This window comes from Glossina fuscipes, unplaced genomic scaffold, assembly GCF_014805625.2.
Source record: "Glossina fuscipes isolate IAEA_lab_2018 unplaced genomic scaffold, Yale_Gfus_2 121, whole genome shotgun sequence".
Taxonomy (NCBI): Eukaryota; Metazoa; Arthropoda; class Insecta; order Diptera; family Glossinidae; genus Glossina; species Glossina fuscipes.
The window spans coordinates 3784818-3804378 of NW_023998464.1; the positions used below are offsets into that span (position 1 = coordinate 3784818).

Genomic DNA, 19561 nt, shown 5'->3' on the forward strand with positions numbered 1-19561 from the left:
TCGTTGCCTATACTTCAAGGTGGAATTAACAACGGTCAAAAAACGATAACAACATCCAAACATCTCAAAGGTGAATAAATGTGTGAAAACGCTTCCGGCAATCTGACGAGTATATATCAGTACATATGTCTTTATAAGTACGTCATGAAATTGAATAAAGATTTAAGTTAATGTGGTTTTCTAAAGTAGCACTTTTACTGGTTTCACATATTTATATTTTAATTCTTACAATCACATTTATTCTGGTTTTTTGGTTTTTTTTTTTTTGTTTTTATTTTTCAATTAATGGATTCCTGTAATTGACGGCATTAACTTTTATTTTGTTCGAAAAACGTTTAAAAGCACAGTAAACTTAGTTGGATGTAGCGTTTGAATATTGTTTTACGACTTCAAGATAATTTTGATTACACCCTGTAGTCAGTCAAATAATTAAGGGAGGTTTAGAAAATTTTAATTAAATTTTAACATGTACGTGCACTCACTAACTAAACAGCTGGTATCCGTTGATAGTAATTAAGAATATTTAAAAATCTTATAATTAAATCTTATAATTAATTAATTAAATTTATTTGCTGTCGTTTAGAACTAAGGTGCGTACGTATATTATTAAAATTACTTCCGGTTTTTAAATTGATTCAATAACATTTGTTCAGGTTTTATCTTGCAAAGAATAAATTTTATATAATACAAAATTTAAATAGAAGTTCAGCGTACTTGTTCCCAATGAATGTTTTCACTCGGAGAGCTAAACAATTCATAGCTTAGCGAAAATTTGTATGAAAATTGAAATTACTATGAATAATAATTATTTGGAATATTTAGATTGTTTGCTGATACATTCTATGTTATATTAGTCACGAAATCGCTATTGTTACTATTAAACTAATCTACTTATTGGAGGCTAAATTATTCATATAATTACCAGATAATTAAGTAAAATTCACCCATTCATATATTAAATAAATGTGTAGAAAATCTAAAATGAATTCAGCTGGTGCCACTAGTTACTATGGAATACGTAGCAGACCGCAAGAATTATTCTTATTATATTACGTTTTGCTCATTTTGCAAACACTAAATTGCTTTTATAATTAAGATACAGTAATGGTTTAATGCTTCATATTGTTCTAGGTTCTTTTTTTTCTCGTAATAGCATTTTAAGAATGATTGCCGCGTAAACGTCTATCACGGTTTAATTAAATAGCTAAGTGACTATCGACCTACTAACAACCAAGTATGATCATTTTCAGTTTCATTCGTAACTTTATCAAGTGGCAGTTGGACATAAGTAGGACATTGCTTGTCGTAAAACTTAAGAAAGAACAAATTTCCAATTACTTGGAATAAAGTGCGCTTACTTTGAAAAATTATCACGATCACCGCTCGCATAAATTCATATCTAAAATAGAGCTCCTTTCCATATAGGGAAGATTCCACGAAAAATTCTGTTGTTCTCGTTTGTGAGATATCTCGTATTCTAAATTTTGTGCGAGAACCTCTTATAACTAGCTGACTAACTGACTGACGGACTAAGTAACTAACACTTTTCCAACAATTATTGAAATATGTACAACAATCACCCTCCCTAAATTCGATACAAATTTCATTGCGGCAGAGTTCGCTTTGGACGCAGTTATAGTTAGAGCTCAGTTGCTAAAGACGTAACACATATCCACTAGGCTGCGGTCACCACCTCGCTACTTCTCTCTTCGTTTCCTTTTCCTCACTTCCCTTTAGACGTTACCGCGTTACGAGATTAGCGGACATTCCCTGAGAGATTGGCTACATCGAACAAACAAGGTGTTACTGCATACACACAAAAACACTTTAAACACTTCACGTATTGCCTACAACGCCTATTAACAGCTTTGCTAGTTTCACGGAGTTGCACGGAGATGAATGTTGCATATGCACTTTTCATGAAAGGAATTAAATGTCGATCAAAAATAGAATAAATGTATAAAAATAAATTCTCGACTAACAACTCAATGGTAGTCGTTTCAAATCTCAAATTCGGTAAGGTTCTCAATAAAGCTGACAGCCTCTGATGCTATTCCTTTAACACTTTAGTTTGACAATTTGTTCCTCTGACTAATAACAATGATAATAATAAGTATTAGACGATAAGTATTCAAAATTCGTCATACCTTTTTCGCTTAATCAATTGTAAACTTTAAATCTGACGGCTTTCATAGTACGTATTGTTTGTTAGATTCACAGGTGGTGGTAAGTATGACTTTTCAAAGTGATGGAAAGATTAATATAAATATGTAATATACATATACATATATATATATATATATACATGTTTGCGTATAATGCAATTAAACTCTCACATATTTTTTTCGGTTTAATCCGCGAGTTGAGAGAATAAAGCATATATTAGGAATAATATAAGAGCTGATCACTTTGGAACAGCATGCTTGCCACAAGCTACCTACCTGTTTCGCGGGTCTTTAAACATTTATAAAAACAGCAATTGCTGCTTTGAGTTAATCAGTTTTTTCAGTTACGATTTACCAGTAAGATCATTTTATTACGGTTGTGATTGCCTTTATCGCAAAACGGTCAGTCCAGCAACAATTACCATTAATTAACAACTTTTTTTTTTTGAATTTGATTATCACCGCGGAAATAAAAACGTGCAAAAATCGCTTAAAAATGCTAGCTAGTGAAACGTTACACAGACATCATAACCATAGCATATTTAAACAGCAAGTGTCCTATGATAATGGAGAACAAACGGAACAAGCACCACGTAACGCACCCCAAGTAAATGGCAATACCGATTCGTACATAGTAACTGCAACAATTGGTTTAGCAGCGAACAGTGCAATGCCTGCTCTTGATAATGGCAATCAAATTGCTAAGACTAGTGGTCTGCTGTCGATCAATGCAGACACACCGAGCATAGGTGATGCCGAATTTGAGCTAACCGATAGAATGAATAAACACAATATCAATACTGCTGGCATTGCAGTCAATTCAGGAGCAAATAATTTGATACCAAGTCATCCTAGTGCGAGTATTGAACAATTCTTGCGTAAATGCGTCGACGAGATTATCGCGTTGGCCGTATTTAAAGGTACTTCACGCAATAGTAAAGTGGTGGAATGGCATTCGCCCGAAGAACTTAAAAGCTTATTTGATTTCAAGTTGAAAAGCAAGGGTGAAACGCATGAACATTTGCTTGAATTGTTGAATAAAACTATTCAGTTTTCTGTGAAAACCGGCCATCCGTATTTTGTTAATCAATTGTACTCCGGTGTCGATCCCTATGCTTTAATTGGGCAATGGCTGACCGATGCATTGAATCCAAGCGTATACACATATGAAGTAGCGCCTGTTTTCACTCTCATGGAAGAAGAGGTTTTAGCAGAAATGCGTAAAATTGTTGGTTTCCCAAATAACGGTTACGGTGATGGAATATTTTGCCCGGGTGGTTCAATTGCGAACGGTTATGCAATTAGCTGTGCTCGTTATCACAAAAATCCAAATACCAAGGTAAGTGCAGTTAATCTGTGGTTAGGATTAGGCAAAATTTCCCCAATTGGCAAAGTAGAGTAATTTGACCAGCCTTTATAAAAATAAATATCTGGCGGCGGCTTCCTGCTCACAATGTTTGTAGAGATGAAAAGCTTCATGCATAAATTTTATAGTCGCAGATGGTTGGTAAACGGATCAAAAGACTTCTCTTAAAACATCATGTGCGATGAGTTGTAATGGTGGGCAAAATTTCATAAGTAATCTTAACAGGGCAATGCTTGAGGTTTCTTTGATCAGCGTCTGCTAGATATTGCAATCTAAAATCTGTACTTCACATCGCAGGATTTTTACTACTAAGAAAAGTTTACACGTCCTAATAGCGCTAAACCAATTTTATTGAAAATACTGTTATAAATTCTTTCTAAACGTGTGCAAACACTACATTCAGGCAAGGCTGACGTGCAAAACCAGAAACCAAGGTGCAGGTCTCTCAAAATAAGCAAAGTCAACCAGTGTGTGTGTGTGAAAATGACCAAAAAACAAACGTACATATGTCTGGAAATGAGCAAAATATATAAATTTGAAAGTGAACAAAAGCTCTTAAAAATTCTTCCTCAAAATTTTTATTTAGTTTTTACTCAAAACACTTGTAGCATAATTCTCTGTTCAAATCAAATTTCTTCAGGTTTTCCAAAAACCAAATAAAAATAAAATTTGAAAATTTAACAAATATCACTTTATTCATATTCATTTTACTTGGATTAGCGGATTAGTTTTCATCATAAAATATTCAAAAGTGGACCTTTTTGCTGTATAAAGATTCTTTTTCTCACGAATGGTTATTTATATCAGCGGGAGAGAAAAAATTGCCACATTCGGTCCAAATTTTCGTTCATCAATTGGCATTAATTTAATGTGGCGAATTACTATTATTCAGTGATCTTTGTTGGGAAACTTTGAGAAGTGAATTTTTTTTTTATTTTCTTGTTATGATTTTTTCAAAATTAGGCACTAGATGGTAGCAAAATCGGTCTTATCTTGCTGAATACAACAACATCCATTAGGCTGAGCGCAACATACATAGGCGCTCTTCACATATCCAAACAGGATATTTGCAGGATATTTCAAGGTCACCCTTATTCATAAGATTTTTTTAATTTGGGACTTAATATAAAGAATCGTGCTTAAAACCATCCGACCCAATAAGTGTTCAATAACGTTAGGCCTGAGGCATAAACATGTCAATCTACCAAATTTCATCATCATATCTCGAACATTGCCACCTGTAGATTGAATAAAAATGTAATAGGTAAAGAGGCAGATAAGATGAAATCGATTCAAAAATGATTGAACTGGGAAAAATTCTTTGAGCTTGTTTAATTGATAAATAAATCAACCGAAATAATATCACTGAAATTATTAGAGAAATTTCTAAAGACAATTTATTTCGAAAAGTGTATGGGTTCGAGCCGAACGTACAATCGAAAATAAGAACGTTATTTGAACTCGGTTTCGTTTACATCTTAGCTTTTAGGGGATTTATTTCTTAACATTATTTTTGAAAACTAGATTGCGTATAATATTATTGATCATACCCATTAAGAATTAGTGTTGCGATCTTGCTTATTTTCTGATATTTTACTTCTAGAAATTTGGATTATTTTATTCAAAGCGTCAGATAATATTCACATCGGAAGATGCACATTACTCCGTTGAAAAATTGGCAATGTTTATGGGCTTGGGCGCAGATAATGTATGTAAAATAAAAACAGATAATTATGGTAAAATGGACATAAAGAATTTAGAAGAACGTTTGGAAAAATGCATAAGTGATGGATGTGCACCCATGATGGTAAGATTAAAAATTTGATTATATAACATCCAATCACATAAAAATCATTTATGCTATAGGTTTCAGCTACTTCCGGTACTACTGTTTTGGGGGCATTTGACGATCTCAATTCTATTGCTCGCGTATGTGAAAAATACAATATATGGATGCATGTAGATGCTGCCTGGGGAGGTGGGGCATTAATTTCACCGAAATATCGTCACCTTCTAAATGGCATTGAAAAGTAAGCATATTTTTAAAACTAATAAAACATCTATTTTATTCAAAACGGATTTTATATACTCACTTACTAGAGCAGATTCTGTTACTTGGAATCCCCATAAAATGTTGGCTGCCTCGCAGCAATGTTCAACATTTCTAACCCGCCACAAGAATATTCTTAGCCAATGTCATTCCACCAATGCTTCCTATTTATTTCAAAAGGATAAATTTTATGATACGACCTACGATACGGGCGATAAACATATACAATGTGGACGAAGGGCAGATGTTTTCAAATTTTGGTTTATGTGGAAAGCCAAGGGTACCAAAGGCTTAGAGGAACATGTTAATCAAGTCTTTAAAATGTCTGAATTTTTAACGGAGGCTATACGAAAAAGGTCAGGTTTCGAACTAGTCTTAGATCAGCCAGAATGTACAAATGTTAGCTTTTGGTATGTGCCACCAAGTTTAAGAAATATGGAACGCAACGAAGCATTTAGCACAAAACTTCACACAATTGCACCAAAGGTTAAGGAGAACATGATGAAAAAGGGATCAATGATGGTCACCTATCAGCCCTTGCATAAACTTCCCAATTTCTTTCGCATTGTATTTCAAAATTCGTGTTTAACGGAAACGGATATATTATATCTCTTAGATGAAATTGAAACGTTAGGAAATAAACTGTAAAATAATAGAAAATAATAAATAAATTTATTGTGTAAATATGCTCATAAAAAAAGTTCTGAAATAATTTGAGTAACGAAAAGTCAATTATATTATATTATATCAAATTACGTACGTTGATATTTTTCTATTTTCTGCATGAATAGCAGATTTGCAAAAAAAAAAAAAAAAAAAAAAAAACAAAAAAACCTGTAATACTTCTTTTTATTAAATTCTCAAGTTTTTCATGGAATTGATTAAGTTGGTATCGATATCCCAAATGATTAATTGGCCATCAATTCCAGAGGTACTAACACGCGTACCATGCGCTTTATTGCCCGCATACATACGTATGCATGTAATAGCATTTTGGTGAATCGTATCCACTAGTATATCAGAATTCTCGGTGCGCAAATTACGATCAAGTGATTGAAAGATGCGCATTGCAGATATTCCGATCGACTCCTTCTTTTGCGATTTATCCAGTTTATTGATAAAAATGAGCTTATTATTGTGCAAACCGTAAATCAATGGAACACAACTATGGCCAGCAACAACCACTGTATTAGGAGATATCCATTCGCAAGCCAAAAATGGTAGATATTCTGTTTTGTAGCGCAACACATTGTTACCATTGGTGGCATCAGCGACGTTAATGCAACTATCATGTCCAACCCAGCAAATTTTGTTGCCATCGCTCGAAAAGCTAACATTGTTAATCCAACCACCATTGGAATTTGCAGAATTCTTAAATTCAGCCATTAAATTGCCCAATGGCATACGGCTTCCCCACGGAGTTGGAGTTGGCTGGTCTTCAATATCCTTAATATAAGCGGAAAATACACGAACCTAAAACGAACGACATTCCAAATATAACATGAGCTCTTTCAGAGCAAATATATATATATATATATATATATGTATGTATTCATATTGTATATGTATGTATATATGTATTCCTTACTTTATAATCTGTTGAGCCAGCTACCAATAGAATATTATTAGGATGCCAATCGAGTGATGTAACTGTAGAGCGTATTGGCTTCTTAATATGTTTTGAGACCCACCAATCATTCTCAGACTCAAAATAACATACAGAAATAAGACGAGCACCCGAGCCAACGGCAAATTTGTTTTCAGCAGGTGACCACTTAACGCATGTAGCTGCTCTATTAATGCGTAACAATACCAAGGTAGGCTTCCATTTACCGTCATCGCCCTGTTGCCATACATACGCATTTCGATCAGCACCGCAAGTTACGATGCGATTGGTATTCTTGGCCCAATCAATACCCATTACCCGCAAGTCATGCTGTTTTAAAACGTCAATAGATTTCCAATCCATACCATCGCGCCTGTAGATGTGAATCTCATTATTATTAGGTGAAAGAGCGATTTCTATAAATATTTAAACACAATTTTAATTCACTTTAATAAGATTACGTAGTCATCTAGAAATATATACGAGTTTTATCCTTATTCCAGGCGTGGCATGTAATGGGAGCAAGCGAACCTCCAAAAGTAAACCTTTCAACCATTTCCGATTTTTTTATTTTTATTGCACATAAATTTTTCTGAATAAAACTTTATAATCTGGAAAGCTGAATCAGCCGCAAAACTAAAACGTCCAGCCGATAACAAAATTATCATCATTTTGAAATTATCGGAAATTTCCGATTCACACGTATCGAACAAAAAACACAGAGAAACACTGGAAACGGCAGTATTTGTTCACTGCATCAAATCAAAAGTTATTTCGTTGAGTTAATATTAAAATAAAACCCTTGTATTATTTGGCATATCTCACTTATTTTAGCAAAGCTAATATTAAACATACTAACAACTGTTCCCATGTTGATGTCCATACAATACAACTTACGAAGACACGATTAAATACGGAGTACTTTCCGCATCAATACACCGCACAAAATATGAATGCAGACACTGCATTGCTCGTCTGTGCATATTGTGCGACCAGAAAGTATACTATACGACCAAAAAAGTATATTGTACGACCAGAAAGTATATTATACGACCAGAAAAGTATATTGTTTTATATATACATGCTTGATAATTAATCAAAAATTGCAAGAAAATATTTGCCTATTAGTGAAAATTTTCAATTTTGACTTGGACTGTTATCGGTGGCTAAAGAGGAGTCAAAAGATTTAAATAGTACAGAAAAAATTTTTCTCTGTAATGTTTTTCACATAAATCTCTGCAAGATGTTAATAGAATTTTTCATCCTATGAACATATGGATATTCTAATGTCTGCTTAGATTTTGTATACGGCAGCACTCCTTTATAAGTATATAAACATATATGTGGGCATCGTACAAGCGAAGAAACAAACGAGCGCACAAACTAACGAACATGCTTCAGCTAAGTAAGGAAGCAGGTGGGCAGACGGGCATTTATACAAGTTTTCCTTCTATTCGCATTTCTACCATTCATGTTGTGTATGTTTGCCATGTTTTTGTTGTTATTTTTATTATGACGACTACAAAGGCGATGAGGATGGTGCTGAGTTAGTTGAATTGGATGGATATGGTGGGTGATACTTGAGTTTGTTCCTTGCAATTTCCTGTTTGCCTCTTTGCCGTAAATGTTGCAGAAAGTTGAAGTTTTTGAAATTTCTGAAGGGCGTACTTCAATATCGTAGCGATCGTAGTTATAACTGCGATAAGTTGTTGTTATTATACTTTTGTATACTACGATTTTTTTACTTATTACGGTCTTTTTTTTTATTTAACAATTTGAGATAGTTTTTTTTTTTTTTGGTATGTTGAATGGGGATGGACTAAGCCAATAGATTTGTGGCTTATATGTCCAAACAATTTGAAATATAGTCCTATAAAAACTTATCGGTTTATATTCTTTAAATTTTCATTAATTTTAATTTTCCTGTAATAGACGTCCCGCTGTTTTTCTATTTAAAAAAAAAAACAAAGCAGGAGTCTGCCTTTTCTGTCGCGTTTCAATAATAAGAAGCTTTTACTTCCAGTCACTCTTTGCGATCCTTAGGAAATAGGAAACTACTTTGCTTTGCAGTCAGTCAGTTTTCTTTGCATTTTAAGGAATTTCGCCTGCTGTACAGTTTTTGCTTAGAGGTAGAACTATAACGTTTTTTTTTTTTTTAAATAGCAAAGAGGGCTTATGATAATTTATTACCAAAGAAAGATTCAGGAAGGTAATTATGTAAGCAGGCGATTTTTTTAGGAGGTAAGAAAGAAGAAGAAAATTAAACTTACTTTTAACAATTTTTTTTTCTTCGCTATTCACACATGTGGTTTCCGACGCACTTTATTTTTGTTAACTTTGGTATAAACAGTTCATTTTTCAACAGCTGTTTATATTTTTCTTTTGCAGTTGCTTTTTTTTTATAAGCGCAACTCTAGAAGAAAGATGTCGGTTGGATTATACTCAATACTAACGGAAATTTGTTTTCAGCATCAGCAATTTTATTGTCGCCAGATGTGACATAACTGAGAGAGCGCATTTGGCGATAATCGCCAGCAAATTTGCCATCTTGATTAGATTATCTTGACGATAGTCGCTTACCTCATTGCGGCCTGCTTACACAATTATCCCGAGAAAAAGTTGGTATTCCGCAATGCATTTAGTATTTTGCAATTTTGCTACATGTTGATGCTTTTATTTATCGCTTTCTGCAGAAGTATAGTAATATTGTTAATAGTGAACTTTTAGTTCTAGTAGTGAAATAATTGTACTTGGCAGCTCTATAAAAAAAGAGTTAAAAAAAAACGATAAAAAAATGGAAATGTTTGAGGAAACATTAATTTATGAGGTTCGTAAAAACAAATGTATTTATGACCGGCGATCTTTAGAATACAGAAACAAAATTAAGAGAAAAAAAGCGTGGGATGACATTGCCGACAGAACAGGATTTCCTGGTAAGCGGAGCTTCTTGTTTGTTAATAATTAGCGCTAATATCTGAAAGCTGTAAAAGCGCATCTCAAAATTTGACAATTGTCTTCATACTCCTACAGTCGAACAGTGCCAAGGTAGATGGAAAACTTTAAGAGACCGTTTTGTTAAAGAAGTAACTAGACCTAATAGTAATAATTCTACGTGGAAATTTTTCGTATCTATGCAATTTTTGACGGACTTTGTCACGCCAAGAAGGTATGTCTTGCAGAAATATAAATCCGAGTTTAAAAGTCTTTTATATAAAAAATTCGTAATTTCAGATCAAATGAAAACCACAGGGACGCTGGCGATAAAAGAAATAGAGACGAGTTTTTCAAAGACGAACTGACATTTGAAGAATCAAATATATTTGAAGATCAATGTACTACGCAGTCCCTACCATCTGTCGACCACTCTCCTCTACTTTTACCTGAAGACGACGAGCCAACGACTTCTAAACCGCAAAAGCGAGCCAGGGATGAACCTTGGGATCAATTTAATTCCTTATTGGGAACTTTAACGGCATTAGTTGAAAAAAAATTCAAACGTGACGTCGAGGACGATGGATTTCACAAATTCTTAGCATCAATATTGAAAGGCGTCGAAGAGAACAAGAGAGATAAAATTAAAATAGACATTATTGTATTTGCTTCAAAAAAAGTTCAGGAGGTTCTTGAACAGGACACTATACAAACTTCATATTGAAATTAAATTTGGCGGTTCGACGTTGATTTTTATATTTAATTTTGTTTTAATTACCTGCTTTAAATACTTTATATTAAATCCGATTATTGAAAAATTGAAAATTCTTTTTAAAACATTTCGTCAATAATTTGTGTACTAGTTTCCAAATTTACCAAAAATCAGGAGTGAATTTCAATTAGCGAATATTTTCGTTTATACCTGTGTACACTTTTAGGAGTATACTGGAATTTAAGCTAAAAAACTTTTAGAAAGATCTTTTTTAGTTAACAACATCAGGAACCTTTTACAAAAGTAATAATTCATGCTCACGTGAGCTGTCAAAAAAATAATTAATTTTCAAATTTGAATATGTATTTAGTTTAGTTTCAATTTTTTTTGTTTTGTTTTTTTGTTGTTAAATAAAAATAATAGCGCTTACGACAAAAATAATGGAGCGTGAGGAGGTTCCCGCAAATTTTGAAAAATAGAAAGCAGTGTTTAGTGCGAAAGGGACAGTAAGGTTTGCAATTTTAATATCAGCTGTTTATATCAACTGTTTCATCGTTAACATAAAGTTTCTTTCAAGAAATGAATTTCCTAAGTAAAATGAGTCGCAACGTCTTGTACGGCCGTCCGTATTGTAAAATAGCCACGGAACCGTTATGTAAAGCTGTGCTGAAAAATAAATTGGAGTTTTCTAAATTGCAACGTAGTAGTACGGTGCCCAATCAAGCTATATCGGCTACGTTCGCAGAACCTACGGAGAAAATCGAAATAGATGGCAAAACCATTCAACTCTTAGAACGTCTCTCCTTAGTGAATTTTGATAGCGCAGAGATATTAGCAACCTTAAGAAAAAGTATACAATTCGCGGTGAAAATAAGTAATATAAACACCCATAACCTGAAGCCCCTCTATACTGTGTTAGAAGACCAAATACAGCATTTGCGAGATGATCGAGTCAATCAAGCCAACGATCGCGAAGAAATATTAAAAAACGCAAAACTAGTAGAAGAAGATTATTTTATATCACCACCCGGAAATATACCACTACATCAAGAAGAAAATAACACTGAAAAACCTGAACATTAATTACTACTATGAAGTCCCTAAAACATATGCTAAATTTACTTCAGAAAAATAAGTTTTTATGTGGTGATTTAGTGGATGGCAATAAAATTTTAAATGTTGGGCTCGAAGAAAATGGTCAAAAATTTATGTATCAATTGCTGGAAAAATGGCGCCATATTAATTGTGACTGGGGAAAAGTTGATTTTCTAAATAGTAATGTACGCAATTCTGCCGATAATGAAATGAGGGAATCCAGAGTATCCTTTTTGAATTGCAAAGATTTTCAAAAACATTATCTAGATTGTGCGAGAAAGGCGCAAAGGCTTAGTTATCCGATTTTAATGAAGTCAATAGCTGTAAAAGAAGAACGTAATGCAAGCCTAGTCACTTTAAAAGCTATATCTAGCAGAAAATTGATATCTGACTATTTTTTACAAACATCACTTGGTTTAGAAAAATTTTACAAATTGCAACGCGAGCGTAAGATATGGTGGATGCGACTTTCAGCAAATCCTAGTCGCTTTTTCGTAGAACCTTTTAAGGATCCAAATGTAACCACCCATGATAAATTTCAGCATATTAATCAATCTATAACCGTGAAAAGTCGCTTTGCTTTCGGCTCTGAAGATATGGAAGCTATCACTTTAGCTTATCCCCAATACGAGAATTCTACAAATCCTCCAATATGCCTAATACGTTCATCGATCAATCTTGAAATTGCTACTACAGGTACCTTTATAAAATTTTCTTCCGCCATTTTTTTAAACACAATTTTGCTTCCCTTTAGCATTGTTGCTGGATGCCGTAGAAAATAATCAACGACTTTTAATAAGTTTAAATCGTAAATTAGCACCTTTTCAATGCGCTCTAGCCTGTTTGCACGAAGGAGACAAGTTGAACAAAGATTTGATCGATCTGTGCTTACATATTTGCCATATAATACGAAAATTAGGTCTACGTGTTTATGATCGGCATATCCATCAAAGTAATTATAGCACGCTTATTGAAGAACTTAAACGTACTGATTTACTTGGCATACCTTATGCAATACTAATAGAGAAAGATTCGTTAAAAACAGGACTTTTGAAACTTCGAAACCGCGATAGTTCTTTGGCAGAGACGATTCACATAAGTGATATTAAAACATATTTATTTGGAATTTTCACATAAAGTCGCATAAATATTGACGTATATTAAATCCTACAACATTGCCTATAAAGACTACGAATTCAAGGCCCACAGTACATTGCAATCGAGCTGATCCATCCATTATATTATTTTCATTGCTAACAAAACTCAAAAGTTTGAGTTGCACCAGCGTGGATATCTGAGAAAGCAAATTACAAGTAAGACCAACCTTCTCGTCGAGTATAGCATAAAATATTGCTAGCAAGCGGTCAATAGTGAATGTTTTAGGGCCAATAGCAGCAGATGTTTTCTCGAAAACCTGTTCAATTTTTCTTAATATAGTTTGAAGTAAATACATTATAAGAAAGGCTCACTTTAGCTTTAGCATTAACGTCTTGCAATCGTTTGCGTTTCTTTCCGTGATGTTTTACAAATAAACGCTTATCTGCGTTGGCAGAATTGTGGCTAGCTAAAAACGCCGCAATTAGCAAATACTTCCCATAAAAAGGCAATTCAAAGGACCGAGCGATTTTTTGTATCTCATTGTCAGACGAACATTTCTATCAATAAAAAAAATTAATATTAAATCATCTTTGGCGGGGTATTAATGTCTTACTAATTCGTAGGGATTATCATAACGCATATAAATTTGTGTGAGAGCAGTACGAAGGGTGGGGGTTATACTCCGCCAGAGCTTCTGTGCATCCATAATATCCACTTCTCTACTAAGCACAGGCTTCATATATGATATAAAGCATACATCAGCAGTATTCTTCAATTCTGGTAAATCACGACAAGCTTTGTGAAAAACATATAAAAATATGTTTAAGTAATTATTAAAAAATTCTATAGTAATATTCTCTACTATATGTAATTTTTCTTGCATATCATTTTTATCTAGCTGGTGCTGGATAATATAGTCCTTTAAGTTGTTTCTTGCTGCATCAAAATGGTTACTTAATATGTGAAGAATTTCGCATTTTGTGTATTGACCGCAGTTTAATGTTACTAACTCGGGTAGCCCATTGGCGACATAATACTTCTCAAACGAGATTTGGCCTACCAACACAGCACAAACGTTTAGACCTGTTAGTTCTTGCAAGCGCATTAAAGAGGGCAAAACATTCCCATCCATATCCCTTAAGCGTTCCGCTTGATCTAGAACCATTATAAGACTGGTGTGTGTTGGTTTTGTATAAAAGCATTTGAGAAACTCTGTAAATTGGTTCACATTCTCGCAATTTATGTTAACTCCTTCGATACTGCAAAGATCATTCAGTATGTTTTCCAATAATACTTTTGTCGAGTAGCACTCAATACAATTAACATAAGAAGTTTTAAAGTTGGTATTTTTCCCCATCAGGCGTAAGAGGTCTCTAAGAATAACAGTTTTTCCAGTTCCAGAATGACCATATACGTACAATACATGAGGTAAACTTTCCAAAAGTAAATCACATAATTTTCCTATAAAATCGCTACGGCACGGATACAGTTCACTTAAAACTTTTCTAATGTCGGTAGACATTTTCTTTTTTCGTGTTTAATTTATTTGGTTCCGAAAGAATTTCGTATACCACAAAAACAACTTATGCTCGATTGGCGGAAATTATTTAAAAATAAATGTGTAATATTTAACGTCAGCTGATTGTAATGCTTCTTCTTTTTCTCAGGCCAATTGCGTGAAATGCAAAGCACAGCATAACTAGTGTCAATGGTGTCAGTATGTCAATAGACAGAAAAATACATTATTCTGTATTAAAAATTAACGTCAACGCGGATTTGAATATGAATGAGGAAGGTGATAACGGAAAGCATAGTGGATCAGTTGATATTATCGAGTGCTTTTCTTTATACATATCATCCCACAAAATAAATCGTCTTTAAAAAATATTAGATTAAAGAAAAATTTTAATATATATTTACATTATAACGTTAATCCAACGGATGCATATTAAAAAACAAATGTAGATTTACATATTAAAAAAGATAAAATAGGAGTACTTAAGTAAGAGAGGGTAAATATATTTTAGAAAGAGAAAATAACTAGGATATAAAGGACATTACATTATTTTAAGTTCAGCAAATGCGAAAACAATAAAAACATTGCTTATATCGTTTTTTATAGTTTCAATTATTTTAATATTTTTATATATAGCATAATATATAAGTAGGTGAAAAGTGTATACATCTCGTTATTAATTAGGTAGAAAATTTTATTATATGTTGCAATGATAGTCTCTTTGTGTTTTTCCTTTGTTGGATTTCCATGTGGTTTTATGGGGAAATCATATACAAAATATATAATAAAAGCAATGCAAAAAAAATAAAAAAAATACTTCCTTATGCGCATAAGAAAATTTGGTTACAGGTTATTTTACCTTTTTTGGAATGATTTTTAATAAGATTAATAATTGTTCTGCTTTCATTTGACAGATTGATTCAGCCATACACAATGTGTTTTCTGTTTGTTATTTTTATAATTATTTTTGCGTAAATATATAAGATTTGGAATAAAATTTGCTATAAATATAAACATATGTATCGACATACATACGTATAGAATTTAGTGCGTTAATTTAATTAATTTTTCACTTTGCTTTAATATTATTGATGCATACATATACCTTTATATATATATACATATATACATATATACGGTGTCCTTATAAGTTGTATATATATATAATGCATCTACATACATACGTATATATATGTAATGTTCATAATAAAATCGTTGTAAAAGTGTAGTAAATTTAAGTAAAAAAACTTATGCACGTATGTGGTCTGGCGTTTACATATTTTTTTTTTTCAATTTTCTTATTTATGTTCTTTTTTCTTACAATTAATTTTTAGAGAGATTCTGGCTTAACATTATGCTTAATTAACGTTTTCAATGAAAAAAAAAGAAGACCTTCAGTAAAACTTTTCGTATTCATAAGAAAGAAAATGAAAAGGTATTTACTTTAAAATTGCATTGTTTTTATATGGATATATAAATGTGCGTCCTAAACGTTATTTCTATTTATATTTATATTTTTCGCTATTTGTAATGTATCGTCTTATATTCGTGTTATATTGATTGTATCGTTAATGGATTCACTACGTAATAATTGTTTGGTATCGTTTTCTATTTCCACTGGCGATATGCCAGGACTGCGATCATTTAGATATGCAGTGTCCTCTTCCACGATTCTTTCCAGTAATATGTCAGCGGAAGTATTCAAACCTAAGAATTTCAAAACGCATAAAAAAATTCATATCTTGGAGTATGCATCTCTTAGATTGGAAATACATTCAGTGGTAATATTGTAAGGTTTGAAAACATTTTTCGAAAAAAGAACTAAAATCTATACCCATTCTAATAATTGCTACCGTTTTCATCCTCATCTACTTACAATTTCTGCCTGCTATAGAGCCGTTGGCAACAATATCAGTAGCTGAACTATTCACTAAAGCCACATCAGTTGATGTATCGTTTTGCCCATTTTTTTGTAGTGCTACTGCTTTGCGGGTATGTCGCGTCGTTAATACGCCTGTTTCAACGTCACGTTCGAGACGATGGCCCGATCTGGATCTAGTCAATTGACGTTGAACATAGTCTTCCAGATCTTCCTCTTCCTTTCGACTTATTAGGCAGTTCAAAATTAGTAAAAATACGCCAAGACCCAATGAAAAAATTCCTGTAGCGGTAACTTCATTCCACCAGGCCGTACTAGAGCCTAAAAAAATATAATCGAAGTGTTATTACAGTTTCGAACAATTAGAAGGAAAACTTACTAAAAACATTCCAAGACATGGTCTCGTCCGGTATAATCCCAGCACCACATAAAAATAAACCAAATACTATGAATACTATACCAATATGTAACATCCCTATACTGGTTACTACCTAAGTACATAAAAATAGTCATTTTAAATAATGATTTCAATTTCAAGAATTCAGTTACTTGACTATCGAGCATTCCTGGGCCTGGTTTGACAGCATGATGAGCCTGATGATACTTGCGGCGAAATGATCCACTGGGTGAATGAAATGTTTCCCCGCTTTCCGAACTCTGCGTACTGTATCGTCTTTCGCGTGCCCGTTTTTGTTCGTCTCGTCTCTTTCGTTGACGCTTTATAGCCATAGCCGAATGAATGCCCACAGCATGCATCTCCTTTCAACTATGAGAAAAGCAGAGAGTCTCTTATACGCTTTAAACTAAGCGGACATACAATCATAAGGTTGGAACCGGCTTATGAATCTCGGTATCGAGTCACCCCGATCGCAGCGAATCAAAGATTCACTGTAATGAGTTGTTGATAAGGTATGCATTTTTCGTACTGCTGAATCAAAATTTTTTGAATCCCAAAATTGCTATCGAACATATTCAAATTATGATCGAGTTTACTCGATGTCGGGTATAAATACTCCGGCTATTAGTTTGAAATGATGCGGAAATCTATGACATAATATTCTTTTAGATATTATCTCTAAGTGGAACTAAATTCGTTATATAATTTCTAGCTATGGAGGAATTTTACTATCGTAACTTATTTAAATTTATATCATTTCTAGGAGTGCAAGAACTTTACTATGATAGATATATGAATAATTAAATATATATATATATATTTGATCACCGTATTGAATGTCAGGAGAAACTTGTACTTGTATTTGTAAGTAAACTGAAAAATAGCTGCGATTACGCCGAAGAGCAAAAGCTTTCAATAAATGCACTAAAGTATTGATAGGGGAATAATGACTTCCTCCCTTGGGAGTTCGTTGGGTAAAAGATCTACAAATAATATGTCCTTTGTCATTCGTTTAAATTTCTTCTATTTCTCCAGTTGAAACTACCGTTACGTCAAACAAGCTAATTTGATCGTATCTTCACTCTCAGCAATGGATTTTTAATCCGCAAATGTGTTCATTGAACACTATACACTATATTATACATTATATTGGCGTGAACTGCGCAATTCGTTGCTGTATTCTCTGCTACATTCGTAAAATTACGATTATAAAATTTTAAGTAGAAAGTAATAAGTAAATGGCTATTAATCAAAGTACTAATTAAAGTATTAGTTGTGTTTGCAATTCGCTAATGTAAGCCTTAAAACTATAGAAACATATGTATATACGTATAGATATGTTCGTTAATGTGTTTTTTGAAATAGTAAATATGCAATGGATAAACAATACTTATCCTAGGCGTGTTTGAAAGTCAACAGATAATTTACACAAAAAGGACGGTGTGATATTTGTTAATTCAGTCGGAAGTAACTGCTTTGAATATGAGCCAAATTCCGAAAAAATTTCGCTAAATGTACCTTATACCACCTTTGGTATAGGGCATATTAAGTTTGTGTGTACGTAAGTAATATTCAAAAGGGCTTAAGATCGATCCATATTTCATTCGAACGATCGATTCATTGCATTCATACTCTGAGTCGATTAAAGTAAGTCCGTCCATATTTGCTTCTCGTGTTGGTCCATGCATTTTTTTGAACAATTGCTGCATGCAGTTCGCAATTTTTGAGTTAGTTTGACTAAGTTTAGCGCACTGGCGTGGGTTTGGCCCAGAAATGAAAATGAATTGAATTTGACTCTTTTTAACGACCATCCCACATATATAATGCATTATTTTGAAACAGTCGTTACATAAAAAAATAGCAATTTTCAAAGTTTTTTGGCAAAAATCGTTATTCCGAATACCAAAGTGATGTGAAAAATTTAGGTCAGATGGGTTGAACCCCTCCCATATAATCTGTATATAGAAGAGCGGCCTAATTTTTAATTAAATATTTATTAAAATTTTAATTAAAACGAATTCAAAAACTCTATCAAATTTGGGTTATGTAGAGATATATTTTATATGCCAACCACGTACAAGGGTTCCCAAAAAAGGAAAAAAAGGAAAAGTAACCTTTTATAAGTTAAAAAGGTTTAGTTTTTAATATTTTGCGATTAAATCGATGATCCGTGATAGTAATTTGACACAAATATCAACTGTGTCAAATTTGGATCATATATGTTTATTTTTCGTACCCGACCCCCTAAACGGATAACCATGAAAAATAAGCTTTTATTCAACAACAACTCGCAATTTTTAGAATGGACAAAGATACATTACTTTCCTTTTTAGTTTATTTTTAAAAAGCAAGAACAACGTTTCAAACTCACAAAGAAAAAATACCTTGTATGCGGAGAGAATTCCTTGCAAACTTTTGCTGTGATTCATTAAAGTATTTAGCTTAGGCTAAACCGTCGTCTTAATACGTAAACTCGGGGACTCTTTCTGTGCTAAGTGGAGAGAGAGATAATTGAATTTGCATGCTTTTGAAGTAAGGACTTTAAAGGTAATGCAAAAATACTACAATAAACAGAAACACTGCTAAGTTTATTATAGAGGACATACAATGTTCAAAAAACGCTGATATAATAATGATATTTATGAACGCTAAATGAAATATAATGAAAAATAAAGTGTTATCTTTCAAGTAGTAGAAAGGCCTTCTTATGCACCACCTTACGCTTATTACACAGAATTTGATTTAT

General features: G+C 33.0%; 7 protein-coding genes across 7 annotated transcripts in view; 4 read left to right on the forward strand and 3 right to left on the reverse strand.

Annotated features, from left to right (window-relative positions):
* The first annotated feature begins 2630 nt into the window (after positions 1 to 2630).
* LOC119640613 (cysteine sulfinic acid decarboxylase) lies at positions 2631 to 6281 on the forward strand. Its single transcript, XM_038038780.1, has 4 exons — positions 2631 to 3504; positions 5135 to 5338; positions 5398 to 5561; positions 5632 to 6281. The coding sequence occupies exons 1-4, from the start codon at positions 2662 to 2664 to the stop codon at positions 6227 to 6229; spliced, it is 1809 nt and encodes a 602-aa protein (XP_037894708.1). The 5' UTR covers positions 2631 to 2661; the 3' UTR covers positions 6230 to 6281.
* An 87-nt stretch (positions 6282 to 6368) lies between these two features.
* On the reverse strand, positions 6369 to 7862 carry LOC119640614 (actin-related protein 2/3 complex subunit 1A-B). Its single transcript, XM_038038781.1, has 3 exons — positions 7671 to 7862; positions 7170 to 7603; positions 6369 to 7054 (listed from the first exon to the last, which is right to left on the reverse strand). Exons 1-3 carry the CDS (start codon positions 7741 to 7743, stop codon positions 6434 to 6436), a joined length of 1128 nt encoding a protein of 375 aa, XP_037894709.1. The 5' UTR covers positions 7744 to 7862; the 3' UTR covers positions 6369 to 6433.
* Positions 7863 to 9980: 2118 nt separating this feature from the next.
* On the forward strand, positions 9981 to 10867 carry LOC119640633 (transcription factor Adf-1-like). Its single transcript, XM_038038812.1, has 3 exons — positions 9981 to 10120; positions 10218 to 10353; positions 10419 to 10867. Exons 1-3 carry the CDS (start codon positions 9982 to 9984, stop codon positions 10840 to 10842), a joined length of 699 nt encoding a protein of 232 aa, XP_037894740.1. The 5' UTR covers position 9981; the 3' UTR covers positions 10843 to 10867.
* Positions 10868 to 11366: 499 nt separating this feature from the next.
* Positions 11367 to 11928, forward strand: LOC119640629 (glutamyl-tRNA(Gln) amidotransferase subunit C, mitochondrial). The gene has a single exon (XM_038038800.1). The coding sequence runs from the start codon at positions 11410 to 11412 to the stop codon at positions 11911 to 11913; it is 504 nt and encodes a 167-aa protein (XP_037894728.1). The 5' UTR covers positions 11367 to 11409; the 3' UTR covers positions 11914 to 11928.
* Positions 11905 to 13074, forward strand: LOC119640628 (DNA polymerase subunit gamma-2, mitochondrial). Its single transcript, XM_038038799.1, has 2 exons — positions 11905 to 12621; positions 12680 to 13074. The coding sequence occupies exons 1-2, from the start codon at positions 11922 to 11924 to the stop codon at positions 13060 to 13062; spliced, it is 1083 nt and encodes a 360-aa protein (XP_037894727.1). The 5' UTR covers positions 11905 to 11921; the 3' UTR covers positions 13063 to 13074.
* On the reverse strand, positions 13032 to 14626 carry LOC119640627 (origin recognition complex subunit 5). Its single transcript, XM_038038798.1, has 3 exons — positions 13637 to 14626; positions 13395 to 13580; positions 13032 to 13339 (listed from the first exon to the last, which is right to left on the reverse strand). The coding sequence occupies exons 1-3, from the start codon at positions 14543 to 14545 to the stop codon at positions 13055 to 13057; spliced, it is 1380 nt and encodes a 459-aa protein (XP_037894726.1). The 5' UTR covers positions 14546 to 14626; the 3' UTR covers positions 13032 to 13054.
* A 1045-nt stretch (positions 14627 to 15671) lies between these two features.
* Positions 15672 to 19561, reverse strand: part of LOC119640654 — a 4661-nt gene continuing 771 nt past the window's right edge. The window contains exons 2-5 of the mRNA XM_038038846.1: positions 16968 to 17184; positions 16798 to 16909; positions 16416 to 16739; positions 15672 to 16246 (exon numbers count right to left, since the gene is read on the reverse strand). Of these exons, the coding sequence (XP_037894774.1) occupies positions 16080 to 16246; positions 16416 to 16739; positions 16798 to 16909; positions 16968 to 17174 (810 nt within the window). The 5' untranslated portion in view covers positions 17175 to 17184 and the 3' untranslated portion in view covers positions 15672 to 16079. The remainder of the gene's footprint in view (positions 16247 to 16415; positions 16740 to 16797; positions 16910 to 16967; positions 17185 to 19561) is intronic.